Source organism: Myotis yumanensis, unplaced genomic scaffold (genome assembly GCF_028538775.1).
Source record: "Myotis yumanensis isolate MYYU_CA2020_CCGP unplaced genomic scaffold, mMyoYum1.0.hap1 SCAF_16, whole genome shotgun sequence".
NCBI classification, from domain to species: domain Eukaryota; kingdom Metazoa; phylum Chordata; class Mammalia; order Chiroptera; family Vespertilionidae; genus Myotis; species Myotis yumanensis.
The window spans coordinates 45353044-45377448 of NW_027223767.1; the positions used below are offsets into that span (position 1 = coordinate 45353044).

The window sequence follows — 24405 nt, forward strand, 5'->3', positions numbered from 1 at the left end:
AATAGACGTGATACCCTTTCATACCCGTGTGCTTCACACACAAGTTCATCTACCTGCTTGTCTGAGAATGCTGAGACAGTAGAGTGGGCACAGATTTGGAATCCTCTTTCTCTGCCATGTCCTAGCTCGGTGAATGTGGGCAAGCTAACCCTAGGAATCTGTTTTCTGATCTGTAAAATGGAATTAAACATATATGATGTGTCTCACATTGTACTTAGTACACAGAACTCCCCCCGCCCCCAATAAAAGTTGATTTCTCCCCTTCTTTGCGTGCTAAACTCCTCTTCATCCTTAAAGACCCAACTGGAATGTTGTCTACTTGGTAACATTGCCCTCATTCTTTCCCAATGGGTAAAGTCTATCTTCCCTGTTTCTACCCTTCCTGCCCCCGGGACACAGGGGAAATCCCAACTCTGTCTTCTTGGCGGAGTGACAGGAAAGGGGTCACGAAGAACAGATGTGTTGGACATGTGCGGGACACGACATGGTTTGAGTGATGGTTTATGAAGTGGATGCCAGAGGAGACTGTACCGCTGTGGTCAGGGGTGTGGGAGGGAGTGTGGCACAGTGGTCTTCTCTAATACACAGCTACCACCTGCCAACTCAGGCTCCCTTCTCTGTTCAGGCCTCCATCTCTGGGGGAACAGTCTGAATGCCTCAGAACCACCTGTTATGCAAAAACAGACACTTTATTTTCAGTGCTGGGAGCTACAAAGGCACCCAGGCGTATATGGAGGGCTCTCTTCCAGCCCCCAGGTTTTGACCTTGAGAACTTGAGCACTGTGACCTTGAGAACCTCGTCTAGCAGCCTGCAGTCTCCAGGGGTGGGGCAGTGCCCGACCACAGGCTGGGTGGGCTGGTCTCAGCCGGTTCCGCCAGCCCAGAGCCGCTTCAGTCCGGTTTGGTTTCTTGGGTTGAAATCATAATCCCTCAGGCCCAACTTTGGCCAAAGACAATGATGCGCTGGCAAGGTCCACAGCTGGGAGGGGGCAGGTACTTGTTCCTCATGGAGCAAAAGCAGGCTTCTCTGAGCCTCCCTTTCCATCCTCATGGCGTGGTTTCCTTAGAACCCCGGGCCTGCTAGAAAAACTATCCCAGCTTCTGGAGAATTCGGTGGGAGGGGGGTTGGGATTGGGGTGGGAAAGACCGCCCAGTTTCTCCAAGGTTCTTGGAGTGGCTGCCTGTTTGCATTCCTGACTCTCTGCTGCCTCTTTGTGGCTGGAGGCCTGGTTGACGCTACACCACTATAGAGGGCGCCCGCGTGCATGCGTGTGTGTGTGTGTGTGTGTGTGTGTGTGTGTGTGTGTGTGGCAGGGGACTCGAAAGAGTGGAGCTGAGGCAGAACTAGAGAGAGCTGACCCTTGTGTCTGCCCTGGAGAGCAGGGATCTCGCCGTGTCCACGACAGGTGTGGGTTACACAAGCAACCCTAGGGCAGCTGTGACACCAGTGAGAGAACACTTGCTTACCAGAAATTTGCAATAGAGGGGATTAGACATCAAGGACGCGAGGGGGGCTGGGTCAGCTCTGCCCACGGGGGCAAGTTCTTGCTAAGCTGCTCTAAGAGCCATGGCCACTTGGCCTGGAGAATCCTGGGAACAGCTGCCCAACAAGCCTTTAGGGAAATGGGGAAAGGAACAGCTATGGAGGGAAAGAGAGTCAGCCCATCGCTCCTTTGGCCCGGAACCATTGCATCCATCTGCTCCCAGCCCAGCCCAGCCGGGGCCAGGGCCCCTTGGTCCAACGACCCAGCACCTGCTGTTTGCCATGAAACAGAGGCACAGGTCTCTAACTCAGGCTGCTGTGTCGGTGGCGTCCAGGCTGATGGAGTCAGGTGTCCTCAGAGGTTGTTTTCCTGTGGGGGTCCTCAGGTGAGGGTGTGCTTCAGAATCACAGGGAGCTTGTTCGGATCCCCCCAGAGTCTGAGAAGAACAGCTGACCCTGTCTACTGGCCTCCTTTCATGGATGAGGAAACTGAGGCCTGGGTGGGGGAGGGGGGCCTGGATGAAGGTCACCGATGAAGGTCATATTGGGTTTCAATGTAGTATCATTCTCCTTCAGTTCAATGCATTGGTCTATCAGTGTGGCTACGGCCACTTGTTCAGGGGGTGGAGGGGATTTCCGAGCAATTCCCTTGGGATATCTGGGAGCACGTGCAGGGAGAGCCCCCCTACATCCTTTCTGTGTCCTGCAGCAGGGCACCCACCAGGCTGATGACCTGTGAGGCTGGCTGGACTGTGTCATACTCCGCGAAGAGGTGGCACACATTCTCCTGTGAGTTGGTCTGGCTCTTGGCCACAAACCCAAAGATCCTGGTGGGAGAGGACAGCCTGAGTGAGAGGGGGCCCCAGAGAGGCACCAGGTAGGGAGGGGGAAACTCAGCCCACAGTACTCCACCCTGCCCCTTCCCTAGCCAAGTGGCCCGGGCACCTCCCTACAATGGGAGTTCTCTGGGAGGGGCTGTATGGGTCTCCCCTGCCAGACTGGGAGATCCCTGCGTTCAAGATCTGGGTTTTCCTCATTTTGAAACTGGGCCCCCTGGGCACAGACAGGACCTGTGCATTACCCATCAGAGTGGAGAGCAAGGACATGTTTTGGCCACCCGTCAGGAGCCTCCCTACAGATTAAAGGTCCCCGAAGTCAGAGCTGTGCCTCCCCCATCAGACTGGAGACTCCCTGAGGGCCAGGGCCTGTGCTGCCCCCATCAAAACCATGGGCTCTTAAGGGAAGGTGGGGCCTCCCTCCTTCTCTAATTCCCTCCCCATGTTGGGTTGGGGGCCCTGCCTTAGGGAGACTGACTGAGTTGACAGGAAGGCCTTACCAGGAGGGCTTGCAGTACTTCTGCCACCTGTGGGAGGGAACGCGGGTAGCAGTGAGTACTGAGGCTTTGCTCCATGCCATGCAGCTGAGCAGGGGGAGGATGGCCAGCTGTGTCCCCACCCCCACCATACCCCGCCTTCCCCTCCTTCTGTTGCTCCTGGCCCCTGAGGTTCACAGGCTCTGTCTGGGATCCCAATCTAGAGCCAGACAGAAGCTTCAGCGGGCACCTCGGCCCTGTACAGCCTTCTCCATTTGGTCCAATCTTGAACTTACTTGCGTTGCTCAGGGTCCATGCCACAGAAGCGAAGGGTGCTGAGGGGGTAATGGCGCCGGAAAAACACCCTGGGAGGAGGCAGGAGAGAAGGGGAACTGGTAAGAGCCCGTCCCAGGGTGTTCTAGCCCCTTTCTGCTCCCCACCCACTATGTCTGAGGATAGGAATTACGTCTTGGTCATCTCTGTTTCTCCAGCCCAGGACCAGGCTCCTGCTCTAGACTGTAAATCCCTGAGCCCAGGGAAGGCAGGACCGCATCCCACTGAGTCCCAGTGGTCAGCCAGAGCGGCTGGCGGATGTTCTATCCGTGGGGACAGACTTAGTCAATGACCAATGAATGCTGGTCGAGTCCATCTGCATTAATCACAGTGAAAGGACACTTTGGTGGCAGGAGGTCATGGGAGGGAGGCTCAATGAAGGCAGAGGACTTGCCTGGAGTCACTCAGCATGTCATGGACCCCGCCGCGTCCCGGACACTGAACTCTGCCTTCCTCACTGATCCATAACCACCTTGGCCACCCTCTCCAGCTCACCCTGCCCCGCCCCGCCCTGCCACCCCAGGGGAAGGGAAGTCCCTTACTTCCTCTGGACGTCGGTCAGGGTGATGCCCTGCTCCGTGACTTTGAAGTGGACCACAGTGGGTGTGGGGAGGACGTCCCTCTCCAAGATGGCCGAGATGGCCTTCTGCACAGCCAGGGCTCCGGTCAGGGTCTCCACACTCACAGAGCTCAGGTACAGAACATGGCAGCCTGTGGGATGCAGATATTTCAGTGGGGGTCTGCCAGGATCCATGGGATGGGCGAGGTCACCCAGGCCCTGGTCCTTCCTCTGCCCAGAGCCAGGGGACGGGGTGGCCTTTCTTTTTCAGAAATCCAGGAGGGCTCCTCTTTGAGTCACCAGGCAGATGGACAGAGACTGTGTAGGTGACTGTGATTTGTGGCCAACACCGGAGGACTCTGGGATCATTTGTTGCTTAGCACTGCCCTGGCCCCCGGCCTTCCAGGTTGGGGAGTGGGTAAGGGAGGGAATGTTGCCTGGGTGTAGGGACGTCCAGGCAAACCTTCCTTCTGTCCTGGCCCGTGGCTGGTGCTGCTTCCACCTCCACCCGCCCTTGGAGCCCTGGTTCATTGTTGAGAGAAGCAAGAGAAGGCAAGAATGGGGAGGGGACCATTGTGCTCAGGGGCACAGAGTCGGAGCTGTCACTCAGACCAGTGCTGATCTGTGATTGGCCTCTGGATGTGAGGAGGAGGGACCTTCCCCTATGGCAGTGATGGCGAACCTATGACACGCGAACTCATTTTTTTGGTTGATTTTTCTTTGTTAAATGGCATTTAAATATACAAAATAAATATCAAAAATATAAGTCTTTGTTTTACTATGGTTGCAAATAAAAAAAAATTTCTATCTGTGACACGGCACCAGAGTTAAGTTAGGGTTTTTCAAAATGCTGACACGCCAAGCTCAAAAAGTTTGCCATCACTGCCCTATGGAAACCCCAAGACCCCACAGAGGATGGCAGACACAGGACAGCCTCCAGAGCAGCACTGTAGAGACCCCAGAACGTCTGCATGTGCCAGAGTGTGGAGGATGGGGTGTAAACCTCGCCAGCCCCCTCCTCTCGGGCCCCTCGTCCCCTTGGCCCACTCCCTGCAGCCTCTGATCTCCTGGTTTACAGAGAGGGGAAGGAATGTGGCACCTTGTTAAAGATGAAGAAATACAGCTGTGATGGGAAACACGTGTGGACATGCGTGTGCGTGCGTGCAGGGCTGGGAGGCGCCCTCCGGGGGTACAGCCAAGCCTGGAGCCTCCCACACACCACTCACCCGCAGATCTCTTCAGGCAGGAGGCCCTGCTGTCTGTAGCGGGGTCTGAGGCTCCGTCTCCGCCTCCCATTTCTGAGCCAAAGTAAAGGAACAGGCCCCGAGGGGCCGGGGGTGGAGTGAATGGACCCCTCTCAGAAGAACAGGCCTCACAATCCCTTTGAACATCTCCACCCCCACCCACGCCTCCAGGAAGTGACTGGAGGAGAAACCAGGTGTGATTACCGTAATCAGGCAATGGGGGGGTGGGGGGGGGCGCCACTTTGGGCTCCCCAGCCAGCGCCCAGCTTGCAAGCCCTTTGATCCTCCTTCCCCTCCTCCCTCCTCCCTCCTCCCTGGCCAGCTGCAGTGACCCGGTCCTCAGAGGCCCCCCTGACCCCCTCACTTCTTTCCGGCTCACACCAACCCCAGGCCTTTCTTTGCTGAAAGTAGGGAGACTGTCGCCCTCACTCCACCAGAGGCTCCCCCATTCTTGCTTCCTCTCCCAGAAACCCCCTTGCTGCTCCCCCTGCACACCCGAGAGGAGATGGCCTGCTCCATCGGGGGTGCAGCTGGGCTCTGAACTCTGGAGGGGGCGCTTCCTGATCCGGGCGTGAGGTCTGACTCTGTGTGCCTTTGAGCGAGTTCCTTAACGCCCACCACCCGGCTTTTCTTATCTGCGAAAGGGGAATGACAGCAACATCTGCTGCACAGGGTTGCAGTGAGCTATGGATGAATGAGGGAGTGCTCAGTAAATGTTAGACCTGGAAGAAAAAAACCCCCAAACCTCCCCAAATGGGCTGATGTGTGCTCCTTTCATCCTCTCAACGAAAGCTGCTATTTCTCAAACATCCACTCGGTGCCAGGCATCGTGCTAAGAGCCTGGCCTGAATGATCTCATTTTATCCTCACACCAGTCTGATAGGTAGGTATGATGATGGCTGTCCCCATTTCACAGATGAGAAAACTGAGGCTCAGAGAGAGAAACAGTCTCACAGCTAGGAAGTGGAGATGTTGACGGCCGCAGAGCACGCGCCGCTGTTAACTGTGACACTAACATAATCCACGTGTAAGGAGAGACGAGCCACTAGGAGCCTTTCACTAAACAACAAGCAGCCCTAGTGCCCTGATGTTGCCTCCGTAGGGCCCAGACCCACCTTTCTGCGGGATGGTGAGTTTGCAGGGCAGGGCCAGGGGCATGATGGAATGCTGGCACACAAAGGCAGAGAGGCTCCCTGCGAGGAAACAGGCGGCCCTGCGTGAGAAGGCCTCTCCCACGCCCCTCCCGGCCCAGGACAGCCGGTCCCACCCAGGGGCCCACCGGCTCACCAAAGTAGGGCTCCTCGTCTGCTCCTTTGAGATGCACCCCTTTGGCGGAAGACTCGATGAGGAAGTGGCGGATAAGGTCACTGCTGTCCTCTCCTGGACAAAGAGAGAAGAGAGCGTGCAGGCGGGTGAGACCCGGAGCCCAGTGTTAGCCCTCCTGACCCGCCTCCTCCGGGTCCATCCGAGGTTAACTGCCCATCCTCCTGCCTCTGGGAAGCCCATCTCTGAGGCCTCCCCTCCTGCAAAGGAGGTGCCTGCCCTTCTGCTCAGAGGCTCCACATCCAGTACTGGTCCCTTCAGCAGACCTTTCTCTAGGTCTGAAGAGCTCGCAGGGATGGTTTTCGATGACTGTTTAGGTCAAATCTCTTCAGCCTGGGTTCTCTCTCCCCATCCTCCCTCCCTCCCAGGCCCCATTATTCTCCACCAGATGGTCCCTGCCCGAGCCCAACTGGCCTGGGAGGCTGAGCAATGGCCCCTGCTGGGACTAGAACCTACCTCGCCCGCTGGCCTCCTCTCTCTGGCTCTTGGGCAAGGCTTCCTTGATAACCACCACCACCCTGGGGGGCATGCACTTATGTAGTCGGAGAGACACAGGGTAGAGAAGTCCCGGTTGGGTTTTCATCCTTGGTTTTTCACTCTCTCAGTTACTTGTTCTGGGGGGGGGGGGTCACCCACTAACTCTTGGTGCCTCAGTTACCTCATCGGTTTGCTCCCCCATCAGACTGGAGACTCCCTGAGGGCCAGGGCTGCAATCATGGGGTTTAGAGAGGGGCTGCCACCCAGGAACCTCACACTGTAATGACCTGTTTGTAATCTCCTTCCCCAGGGCGGTACCCTGGTGCCTTCCACGGTGCCTGGGGCGGGTGGATGCCCACCGATGTGTGCTGCGCGTGTGAGACCCCGGGAAAGTAGGCCATAAGCTGTCACACACGTTTTACATTAGTTCCCCTCGTGATAAATCCGGTCTGGGAGGAGGTGGGCTCCCAGAAGAGAGCAGCCGGGAGAGGGCGTGGATCTTCCTCCTCCTCTTCCCACCATGAGATGATCGGGGAGGTGGAGGCAGCTCAGGTGGCTGTGAAAGGAGCTGCTCCCAGAGCCTGGGGCGCTGGAGGGCAGCTGGGAGGACCGAGGTGGACCCTCCCCCAGGAGTCACTGTAGGCCTGGCCCAAGGACACCCGGCAAGCTAGCAGCCGAGCTGGGACTAGAACCCACCACCACCCCCTTGCCTCGGAGAGGCTTTGAGTGAAGACAGAGACTGGTGCCTACCTGATCGGTTCTGGGCAGGTGCGGGGGCCTCCTGCACCTTCAAGGCAAGGCCGAAGGAGCCTCGGAATGAAGAACTGTCCCTCACGACGAAAGCCCCCGGCTCCTCCTTCCTCAGCAGCTCGATTGCTGGAACAATCCTTGGGTCAGAGACAGTTCCCACCCCACGCGCACAGCCCCCGTCCCCTAGCCCAGAGGGTCATCAGACAGCAGATGTTACAGGATCACCTTTTGTCCTCAGGAAGTCCCTTCTATTGTCTAACCTCCGCCATTGCTGCTGCATGAGGTCTGCAGGACACGGCCCTTCCCTGGACCTGCCACTGGCCATCCCCTCCTCTGCCCCAACCCAGGGTCCTGACCTGATTCCCGAGCCTCGTCCCCTGAAACACTATTTTCCTTTACCTTGCTCTCGGGTGATGCTTGGCTTAAACCAGTACTTAGAGGTGTCCATCACAAACTTCATGGTGGGCTGCATGTCCCTGGCGGGACCTGGGGAAGAACAGAGAAGGGGAACCCTGTAGGCTGGGCAGAGGGGAGCTGAGAGACCCTCCTCCATCCCCTGCCCATTGGCCCCATTCAACCCACCCTCTCCTACCCCAACCCCATTGTATCTCCAACTGCCTAACGAGCCAAAATCCAACAGAAGAGTTTCAGGGCTTGGCGCATCTAGGATTTAGGAGTCTTCCCTTGTATCCTTGGTATCAAAGGCAAATAGATAAAAATATCAATTTAATGAGCAATAGTTTCTCACATCTAGTGTTGCCTGCTGGGGACTAAAGTAAGGGATTAATAGGTGAATCTGAGGTGCATCATTTGTTTGACTTCACACTGTCTTCCCCCTTACTAGCCCTATAACTTGCTTAGGGATAGATTCAGTTTGGGAAAGAAAACGAAAGAAAAGGTGAAGGAAAGGAAAACAGCAGATCTGGGCAGACGAGCGTGTGCTCAGAAGCCAGGAGATGGATCCCTGACTCTGATTTGGGACAAGTGTTTCGCTCCTAAAGCCCAGAGGGGACTGAGTGAACCACAAAACCTCTGAGGCCTGGCCGGCGTGGCTCAGTGGTTGAGCGGCGACCTATGAACTAGGAGGTTATGGTTCAATTCCTGGTCAGGGCACATGCCCAGGTTGCGGGGTCGGTCCCCAGTGTGGGGCGTGCAAAAGACAACTGATCAATGATTCTCTCTCATCATTGATGTTTCTCTCTCCCTGTTCCTTCCTCTCTGAAATAAATATATTTAAAAAAAACACCCCCAAACAAACAAACAAACAAAACCCTCGAGAGTCTTTTATGCTCCAGTAGCCTATGAAGTTACAATGGATTTTGTTGTGAGAGTATATTGCAGAATCTGATAAGATCCCAGGGTTTAATTAGTGATATCCTGGGGCATCACCAAACCCGGATGGGACTCTCACCACACTGAGTACATGTGCTCTGTGAGATGCCAAAATGCCCATTTTCTGGGTCCCGAGGGCAGAGAGCCATGGTTCTTAATTTCAACATCTTAAAAATGTGTGTTATGGCCAGTTGAGCGTAACTCACAAAAACTGTACTAAAATCTGCAAATGATTTGTCCTAGGAAAATGGTCAAAGCAGATTCAAGGGCACACGTGTCGTGTAATTTTCTTGCATTGACATGGCTTCGTGAATGGGACTGAGCAGCCCACGAGTCAGCATTTCCACCCCCTCCCCCGCCCCCTCCTGCCAGGAGTCACCTTGACACCCATCCTGTGGCCGAGGGAGGCCTGAGAAGCAAGCCCTGGGAGGGTGATGGCTGAGCGAGGAGGGACAGTGTCCCCGGGGCTTGGCAGGGGGCTCTGTTCACGGCAGAGGAGCCCCCGGGGTGCTCAGGCTCAGCCTGTGTTTACTGCTTTGGGTTCTGGTTGGTTTTGCTCTCTTGGACGCCTGCAGTCACAGACTCCGGGAAGTAGGGTGTTTGCTGGTTTGTGGTTTTCGCTGTCTGAACAGAACGCATTGTCTCCGTTACCCTGTCCCCCCGTCAATCTGCTCTGCTCGTCACCCACCAACGTCAGCGTTACGACTGACTGACTCTCCCTCTCTCTCTCACGAGTTAGTCATGGAGCCTGCTGCTTCCCTATCCGGAGGGTCTCCTGGCTCTGTCCCCTCTCCTCCACCCCTGCCCCGCCCTGCTTCAGGCTCCGTTTCGACTTGTCTGGATCACATCATCATAAAAGTCCAAACAGAACCAAATAGAAACTGCTCTCCCGGCCCAGGCCAGGCCCATAATTCATCTGCCATGCAGCTGCCAGCGTGATCTTTTGACCCCATCAACTCTCCTGTTCGAGACCCTCCGATGGTCTCCCGTAGCCTACAGGGTAAAATCTACTCTTTAGGCCCGGCCAGCGTGGCTCAGTGGTTGAGCATTGACCTATGACCCAGGAGGTCATGGTTCAATTTCCAGCCAGGGCACATGCCCGGGTTTCAGGCTCAGTCCCCAATGTGGGGCGTGCAGGAGGCAGCTGATCAATGATTCTCTCTCATCATTGATGTTTCTATGTCTCTTTCCTTCTCCCTTCCTCTTTGAAATCAGTAAAAATATATTTAAAAAAAGATCTGCTCTTAAGCTTGGTGTTCAAGGCCTGTTGCAATCTGGCCCCAAATTACTCTCAATGGCCTCACCCTGCACCCCAAATCCCAGTCATTTCCTCAACGTGCCATGTGCTCCACACTTCCCGACTGCAAACTCTGTTCCCTCTGCAGGGGACCCCCTTCCTCTCCTGCTCTGGCCACGGGCTTGTGATCTGCTTTCCAGATCCGGCGAAGATGTCACTTCCTCTGCGGAGCCTTCCCAGTTCCGCAGACGAAAGGGGTCACTCCTCCCCTCTGTGGCCCCATAAGACTTAGAACATTTCTTTACCTCCATGTTTATCCTACTCCAGTGATGGCGAACCTATGACACGCGTGTCAGAGGTGACACATGAACTCATTTTTTTGGTTGATTTTTCTTTGTTAAATGGCATTTAAATATATAAAATAAATATCAAAAACATAAGTCTTTGTTTTACTATGGTTGCAAATATCAAAAAATTTCTATATGTGACAATGGCACCAGAGTTAAGTTAGGGTTTTTCAAAATGCTGACACGCCGAGCTCAAAAGGTTCGCCATCACTGTCCTCCTCTATAGTTATCCTTGATTTTGGCCTCTCTTTCTAGATTGTTTTCATCCCTATGTCCCCACCACCTGGCACAGTGCTGGCACACAGAAGGTACTCAATCAATGTGTTGACTGGCTAGTGCAGAAACCACGGGTGCTTGTCTGGCCCCCCACCCTCCACCCCCCACCTCGAACCTTACAGTGCTTGAGGGATTGGCTTACTACGTACCATGTGGGGATGTGGTGGGAGAGGCATCTGGCAGGGTCTGGCTGTGGCTCCTAGTGGCTGGACAAGGGTTGCTGGCAGAAGCAGCCCCAGGTCGCACAAAGTCCTGGGGTCCTGGGGTCCGCTGGGGTGGGGAAGACCCTGGTTCTGGGCAGCCGTTGATCAGCACGATGGGTATGTCCACCATGGAGTTGGCGATGGATGGGGGGCAGCTGCTGGCATGCTCCTTGTCCAGTGGCGGGGAACAGGCTGCTCTGGGCTGGCCCCTGCTTGGGGTGGTACTGCTGGGCACCTGGTTGTCACTGGCTCTCGTGCACAGGGACCCTGGGCCAAGGCTGTGGAGACTGGAGGAAGAGCTGGCTGGGCTTTCCAAGGACCTAGAAGAGGACTGTGGGCTGGAGATGCTGGAGCGGAGGAGGGACTGGCTGCTGCAGGGGAGAGAGCACCAGGTGGGCAGAGTGTTAGGGTGGTGAGGTGGGCACTCAGGGGCTGGAGCTGGGCCCTGTCATTTAGTGACCTGGGTGTTTATGGCTTTGGTCAAATAAAATATAGGCTGTCCCAAAATTCACGCAAGATGTGAATTCTGTGTGAGCATTAACAACAACAACAACAAAAAATAAAAGCCTAATTTTACTTGGTTTATTGAATCAGATTCTAATATCTGTTGCCCTTTGATTTCAATCCCTTCAATTTGATAAGCATTACCAAGTACCAATTATGGCCCAGGAGCAGGGATAATGAAGACCAATGAAGACCACGGCTTTGCGTATGTGCCAGCAAAGCCGTGGAGGCCATTTACCAATGTACTAGTCCATACATAACCCTACACTGTATACTTTATGAATCAATTAAAATTTACAATTTTTAGTTATAAACCTGTGTTTTCTATCAAAATTACTTCTTGCGTAAATTTTGGGACACCCTATACTATAGACTCCACTCCCTACAGCCCAGAGCAAAAGGCGTGCCTACCCGATCCCCAAGGGGTGCTGAAAGATACAGAAATGTCCCTGCACTGTGGTCTTCGGTCAATTAAAGTAGCCAAGTAAGCTGGCCCTTCACAGGTCATGTGGCCTGGACGGGTTCCCTCTGCTTCCCCAGCGAGGCAGGTCTGACTGAGCTGTCACACCAGCCTCTCCATTACCCCATCGGCCCCGAGAGCCCTGCACACAGGCTGGCCCTGGATCGGACCACGACCGCGCTCATGCAGAGGGAATTCCCTAGCTGGAGAAGGGGAGGAGGCCAGCTCTGCCTCCAGCCAGACCTCTCCCTGCGCTCAGAGGCCGGTGCCAGTGGGCATGGCCGTGGGATCCCAGTCTCCTTGCCAGGGACCGCCTTGGCACAGTGGCTTTGGAATCGGTGTGGGGGGCAGAAGTCCCAGGCAGGATGGGTGTGTGTGCAGCTCTGCTGTGGGGCCTGCAGAGAACTGGGCGGTGATGGCACAAAAGAGAACAGCTACTTTTATTTTTGGTGCATGCCCAGATTTTTGCTGACAGAGCAGGCTACTCTCTCTGATGTGTGTGTGCGTGTGTGTGTGTGTGTGTGTGTGTGTTGTGGAGACAACATCAGAAGTCATAGGGGGAGTGGCCTACCTTCCAAATACGTAGCTGACATCCGTCGCTGGGTGGGCCGACACCGTAGAGACCCCGTTGCCTCCCAGTGTGGCTGGGCCTCCCAGGCCCTTCTGCAGGCCTGGAGAAGCCATCAGGGGGGAACCAAAGCCATGGGGGCCTGAGGCCTTGCTCCTCGTGCAAGGGATGGAGATGCTGGGAGAGGGTGGGGGATGAGAGGACAGAGCCCCAGGCGGGGGAGGGGGGCGCTGGTGCCCAATGCCTTGGTTCCCAGAGAAGATGAGGCTTTCACTGCTGCTTCGAGTCTCTCGGGGGACGTCTCTGGAAAGGAGGAGGCCACCATTGCGTGGGGAGCCGAAAGGCGGGGTGACAGATGGGCTGGAGCAGCGCTGGGGGCCATCGTGGCACCTTGATCTGGCGGAGGTCACCTCGATGTACTTTATATCTTTGGGGAGAGAAGCAGAGCGTTGGTGAAACCCGGGAGCCTGGACTCACAGGACGGGAATGCTGGGAGGGTCCTGAAGACCAATGGTCCCCCCTCTTTCATGTCGACGAGGAAACAGGGGCAGAGAGGAGGAGCTCACTGGACGCAGAATTAGCATCCGGCTCCACCTTCAGGGCCCCGTGCCAACGTCACCCTCTTTGTGACATCGTCCCCTGGGTGGGGAGATGCAGTCGAATAAGCAGGCCTCGGAGTCAGACAGACCTGGGTTTCCGATGTGGCTCTGCCGCTTACCCTCTGAGGGAGCGTGGCCAACGCCTTCCTAGAGAGGCTCAGTCTCCACACCTGGGAAATGGGGGTGGCTATGCCAAGCCTCTTGGTGGTCCAGGGAGGAGGAAAGGAGATGAACGTAGGGGGCCTAGTACCGAGGGGGCCTAGTACCGTGCCTGGCACATAGTAAGCCCTTTAAAACGGACACATAGGAAGCCCTTTGTGTGTGCCCCGCACTCTAGGCTGAAATGCCCGCTTACCAGAGTGTGCCAGTCACGTCGTCTGATGCCTCTCTTGCTCAGGGTGTGTAAAAGCTGTTTCTATGTCTGTCCCTACAGCGAAGGCTTGGTTGCACCCTAGGGACACCCAGTGAGCATTGAAAGTCGTGATGCCCAGGCTCCACCCCGCACCGATGGGACCAGCATCTCCCGGGTGGGCTCAGGCCTCAGGTTGTTTGTTTGGTTCCCCAGGTGATGCCAGTGCGCATGGAGCATCATCACTGTGTTCCTGGCCAGCAGCACCCCACCCGCCTCCCGCCAGGAGCAGGTCTGATGAACAGAACCTCAGGCTCCAGCCCAGGCCTACTGGACCTGGATCTGCAGTTTTAGCAAGGACCCCGGGGTCTGGGTCCACCTTAGAGTTTGGGGACTTTGCTTTGGAGCAGGAGCTCGCTGAGGGCAGGGCTTGCGGCATTGCTGAGCCGGGGAGCTCCACAGCCGGGGCCACGCTGGGAGCTGGTGCACAGTGATTGGTGGTCACACCGGGCCCAGGCTGCTGACTCACTGCGAAGCTCTCTCCATTCCCTAGTGGGGGCGCCCAGGACTCTTGTCCTCAGACCATGTTCCTCCCTGAAGTAGGGTGCCTTGTGGTTCCCCAAGGTGAGGATGGACACCCAGCAAGGGTGGTGGAAGGTGGGGTTCCCCAGCCGCTTGTTTCTGGAGGGCTGTCCTGCCCCTGACTTCCCAGGTTGGAAACTGGGACAGAGTCAGCGGGAACTGCACCCTCAGCGCCTGTCTCCCAGCCTCCCACCCACTTGGGTTCTGGCACACGCACCGCGCGGGCTGTGACTATGGAGCCCCGGCCTGCCCCAGCCCGCTCCGGGGTAGGGCTGCTGGCTCTGCTCACTGTTACTGCCTCTGTCTGAGCCTGCTTGGGCCAGGGTTGGGGTGCAGGGTTGCATCAGATGAGGGGCTGGCAGGCTGACCTGGGCTTGCTCAAGTTCTAGGGGTGGAGGCACAGGAACATCAGACAAACCTGGGTGTGAGCCCTGGCTTTGCCACGTTCCCGCCAAGAGGCATCGGGTAACTTTCCTAACCACGCGGAACCTCAGTTTCCTCATCCGAGAAGTGGGCATCTAAAACCAGCCTCCGCTGGTGGTGGTGAGGATAAAACACAGGGATGAATGGAGCCTGGAGTCTGGCCCAGGGTGGGCTCCTGGGAACATCTTCTCCCTGCCTGCTTTTGGGGGCAGATGGCTCATACTCTCTGGCGAAGGTGTGGGTCCCACTGTGGAGGGCAGTAGGAGACTACCTGGCACAATGTACTGTGGGCTCTGAAAGAAATGAGGTCTTGGAAGGGGGTGGATTCTTCTGGAAGGTTGGCAAGCGCAACTTGTACTTTTATAGGACTTCATAGTGTTTACACCCATAATCCTTTCAAGCTTCACTACAGCCGTTATGCCCAATGTCAGAAGATACTGCTTTTAAAGAGGAGGAAACTGAGGCTCAGAGAGAGGTGGGAGTGGAACTAACATTTATGGCACAATTTTTAGTAAAGCGGGGTATTTATTAAGTGCTTTGTGCCAGCACTATTACCTGCATTAGTTTATTCAGCCCTCACGATAACTCTATTGCAGTGGGAAATATGATCAATTCCATCTAACAGATGAGAAATCAAGGTTCAGAAAGGTTAAGTGAGTTATCCGATGCCACACAGCCAGGGAGTAGAGGACCCCTCCCTCCTGCTCCTTCGCTCTGATTGGGGGCCTTTTCCGGGAGGAGGGGTTCCTTGGGACCCTTTCCCAAGGCCTTGCCCAGTGAGAAGGTGCTTGGCTGCTTTGGGGAGGGCCTGTTGGTCTGGGGAAGCTGTGGGCCCCTTCCTTACTGGGTCCCCCGAACACTTCGGAAAGGCCTTGCTGGCGGGAGGAGCAAGCAGGGGTGGGGAGTGCAGGAGGAGTCCTGGAGCCTGAGTCACCTCCTGCTGCTGCCCCGAGGTGGATGTGGCTAGGGGAGGTGGCTGCCCCCACCCATCACCTGGTGCAGTCACTGTTTACAGCCCATGGGGCAAGTCTGAGCAGTGCTCAGTGGATCCAGGCACCAGCGCTGGCCGGGTGGGTGGGTGGGTGGGGTCACGTGGGTGGGGAGAGGAGAGACAATTATTAGACACTTTTCACTTGGGATTGGCAAACAGCCTTGCTTGGCAGAAATTGCTGGAAAATGAAATGTGGGGGCCTGTTCCAAAGACGGGGAGGGGTGGCAGAGAGGATAAAGAAAGGAATATGGTGGTGGCTTCTAGGAGCCACATCCTCTGTGGGATGGGAACTTGTCCCTCCGACCCCTCCTCTCTCCCCCCAGGGTAAGCCTGAGGGAAGGTAAGCAAGAGGCTGGGGCAGGGAAGCTGGGGGAGGTTTGGGGCACTGGGGAGACGGGGCCCCAGTGCCTCCAAGGGGATTTATTCTGTGCAGCCCTGGAGGGTGGGAAACTAGCTCCAAGGAAGAGAGAAAGGCAAGGACATGACCTTGAAGCCCAGAAGCCTGGGCTTTTAGGCCTGACCTGTCCCATCACTAGCAGTGTGACCGTGGGCATTGCTTCCCCGCAGTGTTCTCAGCTGTAAAATGAGGCTATCACTCTTTCCTTTGCAGGGTAAGTGCTGGGATCATGCATTACCAACACCTTTCTGTATACACAGGGGTGAGCAAACGGAGGTTTATAGTTGTTGATATGCAAAACAATACAATAATTCTATATAATGAAGAGCTAATATGCTAATTAGACCAAACAGCAGAACGACTGTCCGGAGACCTACGAAGCCGGGGGCTGCAAGGGCTGAGCCCTTTGCACGGATTTTGTGCATCAGGCCTCTAGTTAATAAATAATAATATAAGAGTAAACTGTGTTTCACGTACTCACAACTGTAACCCTACTTTTGCCCCAGCCTGTATTTAGAGGAGGGATCAACATAGGATCACCCATGTTTAATTTCAATTTTTTAAACATATTTTTATTTTTTTCAGTGAGCAAGGGAGAGAGAGAGAGAGAGAGAAACATCAATGATGAGAGAGAATCATTGATTGGCTGCCTCCTGCACACCCCACCCTGGGGATCCAGCCCACAACCCGGGCATGTGCCCTGACCGTAAATAGAACTGTGACCTCCTGGTTCATAGGTTGATGCCCAACCACTGAGCCATGCCGGCCAGGCCCAATGTTTAATTTTCAATTTTGCCAAATTAGGAAAGAGAAACAGGGAACGTCTGCTGGCACCGCAATTTTAGAATGTCTTCCCTTCAATACCCCAAAACTGGAAGGATGTGTGCAGAGGAAAGGGAACCCTCTGCATGGCATCCAGGGGGCTGGACGAAACTCCCCCCGGTGCCCAGAATTAGTTACACTGCCCTGGGCTGGTTGGGCGGGCAGGGAGCTGGCTCTGTCCCCAGTAGTGGTGGTCTGAGGGGAAGGATTTGGGAGGTCAAGATGCAGGAGGAAGTGCAGCTCAGCAGTGATCCACAGCGGAACCTTCTAACAGGGGGCTGACCAGGCTGGGCCGGATCAGGAGGTAGTGAGTTCCCAGTCATTGCAGGTATCCAAGTGCAGGTTGGAGGAGAGGATTTAAAAAAAAAAATGCCATCAGAAGGGGCTGGGACAGAGCTAGGCAGCTCCTTTAGGACTGCCGGACCACTGCTCAGAATGGCAGGTCGTGCCCAGGGCATCTGAGAATACAGGCTACTCCCTGCCCATCGCCTGTGGAGGAAGAGCCTGGTTGTCAACACCCCCACCCACATGCATGTGGCTGCTCCCCAGAGACTTGTCTCACCCCCACTGGCCTTGCGTGTGTGGAACCCCTGCCCTGGGGCATGAACATGGAAGCCCAGGGCTTGCTCCTGCCAATAGTAATTGGGCCCAAACCACCTTCCCTGCAGGGGCATGCCCAGAACTGGCCTTTGGAAGCAGGAAGACTCCTGAGGGCTGGAGGCAGTGCTTTTAACAGGCCTGGCAAGGCAATGCTCGGTGGGAGGAACAGAAGGCAGGTCAGGATCCCGGGCGCCAGAGGACCTGGATGCTGGGCTCACTTTCACCCCAGAGCCGGAACCTGTCCTGGGGCTGGTGCTAAACGCAACCCTGGTGTTTAATGAAGCAACCACCATTTATAATGACTCACAGTGTACCGGGATTTGTGATAAATACCCAACCAGTGTTATTTCTTTTAATCCCTGCAACACCCTTTGAGGTAAGAACTCATTTATATTTTACAGATGAGGAATCTGAGACACGAAGAAGGGAAGTAAACAGCTTGTGTAAGGTTTGCCCGGCCCCAGTGACGAGGCTAGATTGGCTACTTACTCAAGTCTATCAGCCTCTGTTTTCTCATCTGTAAAATGGGGCTAAAACGGTCATCTCCTGGGGGTCAATTGGGAGCATTAAAGGTTCTACTATCAAATGCTCAGAACAGTGTCTGGATAGAGTACATGCTCCAGGAGTAGAAATTCTCATGGATCTGATCTCTAATCCTAACCACACCCCTTGACCCACGTTGATTGTTTAAATCCCAGCCTCAGTCTTCCAGCCTGTCTAATGGGCCTGCTTCTCCTTGACCTTCATTTTCAGAGTATACTGAAAACTCTCTTTGGGAAACTGAAGCCAGATGTAGGGATTTCTAGATCCCCGAGGGTCAGTGGTGTGCTGGAAGTGGCCTGTACCAGCTCAGGGAAGCCGGTTGTTAAATTCTCAGGATTTCGTCCAGCTGGTTGCTAAACTCAGGCATTATTAAAAATTGAAGTATATAAAGTTACAATGAAATAACTTACATTAAAAACAGGAGTGATAAATACTCAAAATTCACCACATCCCAGTGATTTCACTATTTTTTACTATTATCCATACTCTTGAGGTTATTTACATCTGTTGTGTTGGTCCGGTGTCAATACTATACAGTGGTTTGCTACTGTGTATCTCTTCCTAATGCCGCATTCAGTGACAACTGGAAGTGGGAGAATTTACACTGTGGTACCTGCTTCATAGCAGGGCTCTCCCCAACCCCACCAGGAAGCCAGCTCTTAAACATTTACTAGCACCCTCCTGCTTAAACACAATGGGCTGAAATCGATGTCTCTCCAAGCCTATTCCTTCCAGCCTGGGCCTCCCCAGAGTAATACTCCCCTGAACAGGGACAGGGGTCCACATAGAAATCCTACAAAACATGGAAGGGGCCCAGTTAGGACCCAAGGAGAGACACCATGGAGTAGCAAGGTGCAGGGACCCCACATTCATTGCGCTCCTATTTATAAGGCATGGAGTTGTAGAAAAAAATATTATTAGCTTATTTACATTCTCTGGAAAATCCCACAAAACAGGTATCCATCACTTTCCAAACTCAGCAGCCAAAAAGAGGTGGAGAGTGAGGGACACTTGTATTTTCCCCTTTTGTATGGCAGAGAAAACAGAGAAGTTCAGTAGGTCTTTACGGCTGCATGTCATCTCCCCCCAGGGCATGGCCTCCTGCTCCTCTGAGTCTACAGAAAGTTCCTTCTTCACGAGGTCTGGTTCCCAAGCCCCCCTCCTGGCACCGGGCCCCCGGTCCTTACCCAAGGCTTCAGGCTCTTCTTTCTTCCTCTGCGAGGTAGTGCTCTGGGTGGGCTCTGCCCACGGGCCACCGGACCCTGTGGGGAGCAGCTGGAAGGTGGGGTCCAGTTCCAGGATCATCTGGTTGAGGCTCTCCAGTGAGAAGCCAATGTAGGAGTCCAGGTCCTCCAGGGCCCCTGAGGGCTGCTCACCAGGGGACCGCAGGAGGCAGCTGGCTTTGGCTCCAGCCTGGGGGGCCTGCTGGAGCTTGTTGGGGGGCTCCTTGCAAGGCGTGGAGGCCATCAGGGCCTGGGCTCCCCAGCCTTCTGTGGTGTAGTAAGGATACGGTGGCGGCAGGTTGGGGCTGGGTGCTGGGTGCAGGACCCTCCTGGGTTCCTCGCAGGGAGGCAAGCGGACGGCGTGGCCTCCTGCCAGCAGGGGACTGGGCATCACCTGCGACATGGCGGGGGCAGCGACCCGGCGGTGCAGCTCTGGCTTCTCACCAGCCTCACTTAGGTCCGAGGTGTCACTTGCCAACAGGGAGCTCCCAGGACCTGAAAGAGGCCAGGGTGGCAGCTGAGTGTCTTTTTAGATGAAGCCCCTGCCTTCCCCCTCCAAAAGGAAGGCATATCCATTCATTCATTTCATGAATGCTGGAGCCAGACTGCCTGGGTTTGCATCCTGGCTCCACCCCTTACTAGCCGTACACCACCAGGCAGGTTAATTCACTGCTCTGTGCCTCAGTTTCCTTATCTGTAAAGTGAGTTAATATTTGTAACATGCGTAGAATAGTGCCTGGCACATAGTAAGCATTACGCAAGTTATTGTTAAATATAATAACGTCAGTAACAATTTATTAAATATTCTCTATGTCCCAGCCTTATTTGTTAAATAAATACTAGCTAATGTTTACTGAGCAATTTCTGTGTGCATAGGCACTGGTGTTTACACACAAAGTCTTTTAAAACCCTCATAACAACCCTCTGAGGTTACACTATAATTACACCATATTACAATGTGAGAATGGAACACAGAGAGGGAAGGAACTTGCCCAGGGGTGCATGGCCGACCAGTGTCAGAGCAGGGCCGGACCCCAGGCTGCCTGATGTCTGAGCCCCTGCCTTTAGCTGCTACTTCCCAGGGGCCAGTGTGTGAAACCAAGTGGGCAGGTGAGCAGTCATAAGCAGTGTCACCAGGGAGGAGGGGAAGCAGAGGGGACTCAGGTACTGGTGGGGAAGTCAGGGAGGGCTTCCTGGAGGAAGAGGCATGTAAAGGGAGGCAAGAAGAAAAAGCAGGAGCTAGCTGGCCAGGTAGGTGGGGATGAGGCAGGTGTTTTCAGAATCCTGACAGACAGGGGCGATCAGGAGGCATTATTGAGCGCCCGGGAAACAGGGAACTCCTAGGGCAGATGGAGGAAAAGATGGGGTGGGGGTGAGAGGGGGAAAGCTGGCCAGACCCCGCAGAGCCTTGCAGGCTGGGCTCAGTAGTGCTGTCTCAACCCTGAGGGCAAGGGCGAGCTACAGAACCGTTTTGGGCTGGGGAGTGACATCATCAGATGATATCCACTCCCTGGGGGCCCATCCAGGAAAGAGTTGTCTCAACTTCCTCAGTTCCCTTACTGTGGAAAGTTCTTCCTGTTGTCTCACCTTAATACCACATGTTAGTACTTTCCTGCAGGTGGGGCTGGGTAGGAGGCAAGAGGTTCTAGGACTGAGGCTGCCAAGAAAACTGTAAGCAGCGGGGACACGCTGGTCACACTACCACTGCACGCCCCGAGCCTCACCACTTGCCCCCCAATACTCCTCAACTCTGCTCCTCCCTTTTTCCAAGACGCTGTCAACCACATCCTGCTTTAGAGTCGGACCCCCAGTGCTGGAAATGTACTGAGACCAGCCTGGGCCAAATGAAATGAGAACCTGAAGACTCAGATATCGATTCCCAGCTCATACAGTTCCTTAAGGTGTAATCTGACCTTAGTTTCTTCATCTGTGAAATGGGCAGAAGAATTCCTGCCCTGCACCCACCCCCCGGCCCCCACCAGAGAGCGACACGGAACCAATGAGGTGCTGCTTGAAAAAGCAGTTGGATAACTCTAAATACTACTTAGGAATAAGGGCTTGTCTAGAGTATAACAACTTCATAAGAAAAAAATAATAACAGCTCCCACTTATCAAGCATTCACCACGTGCCAGGAGCTCATCTATGTGTGTTACATCTGCTAACTCTCATCTCACACTCCGAGGAAGTTCTGCACCCCTAGTGCCAGCCCATTTTACAGATGAAGACACCGAGGCTCAGAGAGGTTAAGAAAAGCGATAGAGCTGGGATTCAAACCCAGGCCGCGGGACTTTGGACTCTTAACTCCTTGTACCACATTGAGTTCAAGTGCAGAGGGACCCCTGAGGTCCAGAGAGGGGATGCGATTTGCCCAAGTCACACAGTAAGTGAATGAGAAAAGCCAGGCCCCTGCCAGACTTCTCCTTGGCTGGGTCCTGGAGCGGGTGGCACAGCCCAGGCTCCTGCAGCGTGTCTATAAATGGCAGTGGACGGGAACCGGCCTCTGAGCTCCTTCCTGGGGGCAGCCGAGGACACGGAGCTGTGGCTTTTCCCTCACGTGCTCCCAGAGGCCTGGCTTTGCTGGGGCAGGATCTCGGCGTACCCTGCAGGGTTTTATCTGGGCCCCGCAGAGGAGGCTGGGTGTTGACTTTATGGAGGACATTGGGGGCCTGGGTCTCTCCCCAGGATGAAAACCCAGGGTGCCTGCCTACTGATTTGGAAACTGCTTTTGTGCTGCCCTGGACTTCACTTGTCCCATCTATATAATGGGGACAATGTAATGACAGATACGTACTTAACACGTACTCATTTCATTTTCTCAATGGTCTGAGGGGGGTACTCTTCCTGTGGGGCTGGAGAGGCTCGGGGATTTGCCCAAGGTTACACAGCCCACAGGACCCGGTGGTGGGTTTGGGACCGGAACCTGCGTGGTTGAGGCTCCCACGCCTGATGCCTCCGCTTCATAGATTTAGGGCCCCTTTCACCTCTTTCCATCCTGGGATTCTGGAACCCGAGGAATAAGCCTGGGAGGCTCTTTTTCACACTCTTCTCACTTTGAACAGTCCCCGAATCACCCTGGACCTCCCCAGGCAGGGTCTGGGCTCCGTGTTTTATTCCTGGACATCCTGCCCACCACTAGCTTTCTTTCCTGCTCTGAGGGGCAGGGGAGGGTGCCTGGGGCTCAGGGCTGTGTGTGTGTGTGTGTGTGTGTGTGTGTGTGTGTAGGGGTGGGTGGGGGTATATGGTGCGCACGGAGGGCTCCAGCCAGCTCAGTCCTATTTATGGGTCCCTCCCACCCACTCCCCCTTCAGATTTTGACTCAGATCTTTCTTTGTTCCCAAGGGCTCGGGAGGCGGGGGATCCTGCTACCTTGGCACATCTCCTCTGCTTCATAGCCAACCTCCCACAATCCCAGGTCAGCGAAGGGAGCGGGTAGAAGAGAGGGACGCCCGAGGCTCCCCCAAAGCCCCTTGCCTCAGTAGTCCAACCCCTACTCAACCCCGTCCTGGTAGAGTGGCTTTTGGTTGTCCCATCCCTTCCACTCAGACCCAGGGGCCGCAGGACCAGTGAAGGCCATGGTCCCCCACCTCTGGGTGCCCAGCAGCCTGAGGGGCCCAGCACCGGGGCTCAGGACCAGGCTGGGAGGCAGGAGGCCTGGTTCTGTGCCCGTCCCTTCCCGAGTCTCCGTGACCTTGGGCAAACCTCATCCCCTCCCTGCACCTTGGTTCTCTCATCTGCACTCAGAAGGGTACAGATTTGCTCTCTCAAAGAATTAAACGCCGGGGTCTGTGGTCCTGAGACCATGCCTCTCAGCCACAGCCCCTTCCCCAGTTCTCCCCACCTGCGCTCTGAGCCTGGGCCCCAGAAGTGGAGAAGCAGAGGACACAGGGTTAAACGAGTCCGCCGGGAAGGTGCTTGCATTAAAGCTGCTTGCAGAATAAAGGCACCTACCTGGGGTCCAGGGCAGGCAGCGGCTGCGTTCACTTCCGTCTCCTGGGATCAAGGCAGCTCCGAGGCCAGGTGAGGAGTGAGGGAGGCGCAGTTCACCTCAGACTTAAGAGCACCCACTATCTTGCCCTCCCTCCTCCCCTCAGGGCCCTACTCGTGGCTGACAGCCGCCAGGCCCCACCCCTCCCTTGTCTGTGGGCTCAGGACGCAGGTAGGGTTGGCTCCAGCACAAGGAAGGGAGGCCTCGGGTGGGGGCCTGGCCTGGCCTGGCCTGAGCGGGGCTGGGGCCGGGGCTGGGCTTGTGTGAGGGGCTCCCACACTCCCTGCTTCCCCGGCCCTTGGCCCCCGCCTTGGCCCCACAGGCATCACCTGATCAGGGGAGACCTGCTTGGCTGGGCAGGGACTTGTTAAGACCAAGGTGCGCTGGATCTGGGCATTCCTCTGACCATGTGCCAACCAGGGGCGGGGCCGTGGGTTGGCAGAGCTTGCAGGGAGTGAAGTCCTTGACCTTAGGAAGGCGGGATGGCCGTGGGCAGGCGACCCTTCCCACAGCCGCCTCCCGGGCCCGTCTGGCCTGGGCCACCCCGGGCAGCACAGGGGCTCCTTGGAATGGAGGCCGAGCACAGATTTTGTCTTTCCTTCTTTTCCTTTTTAATCTGGGAACGGAGCTTTGAACTCAGGCTGGCGCTAGGCTGGAGGACCTTCTCCAGGGGACTCACTACCCAATCACCGCTGCTTCTGTCAATCACAGAGCATATAGCCTTTGCTTTCACACCATTTCCTAATGTGCTTCCATCATGAACTCTGTAATTCTCACGTCAACGTATGGCCTTAAAAAATCTGTTGAAACGGTGCCATCCCATAGGGCCCATGCGGCTCTTCTGAAGTGAGATGCTGTTATAGGTGTAAGATGCACATCAGATTTCAAAAACTTAGTATGAAAAAAGAGAACGTAAGCGACCTCATTCATCATTTTTTATATTAATTACACGTTGAAATGATAATATTATGTTGATATTGGGTTAGATAAAAAATAACCAGGGTAGAATGTGGTCCTTGCCTTTCCCACCTCCTGTGGCTGCCCCAGAATCCCTGGGCTTGTGGCCCCATCGCTCTAGTCTCTGCCTCCTCTTTGCTTTGCCTTCTCCTCTCTTACCTCCTCTTGCTTCTCCCTTGTCAGGGCGCTTGTGATGGCATCCAGGACCCACCTGGGTAATCCAGGGTAATCTCATCTTGAAATCCTTAACTACAGCTGCAAATCAGGTAAGCGTGATAGGGGCTAGGATTTGATATTTTGGGGTGGCCATTATTCAACCTACCATAAGTAGTTACTAGAAAATGTAGAATTACGTATGTGGTTTGCATTATGTTTCTTTGGACAACTTTGGGCTGCAGTAACCCCTGCCTGAGGGAGTCAGAGAAAGTGTTTCAGGTTCTTGAAGGACATTTGAAGTGGAGGGGGCTGGTGACCAGCCTGGGGGAGATCAGAGAGGCGAGAAAGAGCCTGGGGTATTCTGGGGAC

At 55.0% G+C, this 24405-nt stretch overlaps 1 protein-coding gene across 1 annotated transcript; it reads right to left on the bottom strand.

Annotated features, from left to right (window-relative positions):
• Positions 1–668: 668 nt before the first annotated feature.
• TNS4 (tensin 4) lies at positions 669–23236 on the bottom strand. Its single transcript, XM_070395202.1, has 13 exons — positions 22887–23236; positions 18902–19432; positions 12412–12835; positions 10823–11247; positions 7881–7967; positions 7482–7607; positions 6219–6311; positions 6047–6124; positions 4914–4985; positions 3671–3839; positions 3092–3160; positions 2820–2846; positions 669–2310 (listed from the first exon to the last, which is right to left on the bottom strand). Exons 2-13 carry the CDS (start codon positions 19338–19340, stop codon positions 2169–2171), a joined length of 2151 nt encoding a protein of 716 aa, XP_070251303.1. The 5' UTR covers positions 19341–19432; positions 22887–23236; the 3' UTR covers positions 669–2168.
• Positions 23237–24405: the final 1169 nt, after the last annotated feature.

What these genes read in the sequence shown, in the direction of transcription:
- TNS4 (XM_070395202.1), bottom strand. Translation starts at nt 19,340, where the DNA reads ATGTCGCAGGTGATGCCCAGTCCCCTGCTGGCAGGAGGCCACGCCGTC. An exon ending in TCCCACCACATCCCCACATG is followed by an intron (nt 7,968 to 10,822) that starts GTACGTAGTAAG and finishes GTTCTTCCCCAG; the next exon opens with GTCCCGCCAGGGACATGCAG. An exon ending in AAGCATCACCCGAGAGCAAG is followed by an intron (nt 7,608 to 7,880) that starts GTAAAGGAAAAT and finishes GGATTGTTCCAG; the next exon opens with CAATCGAGCTGCTGAGGAAG.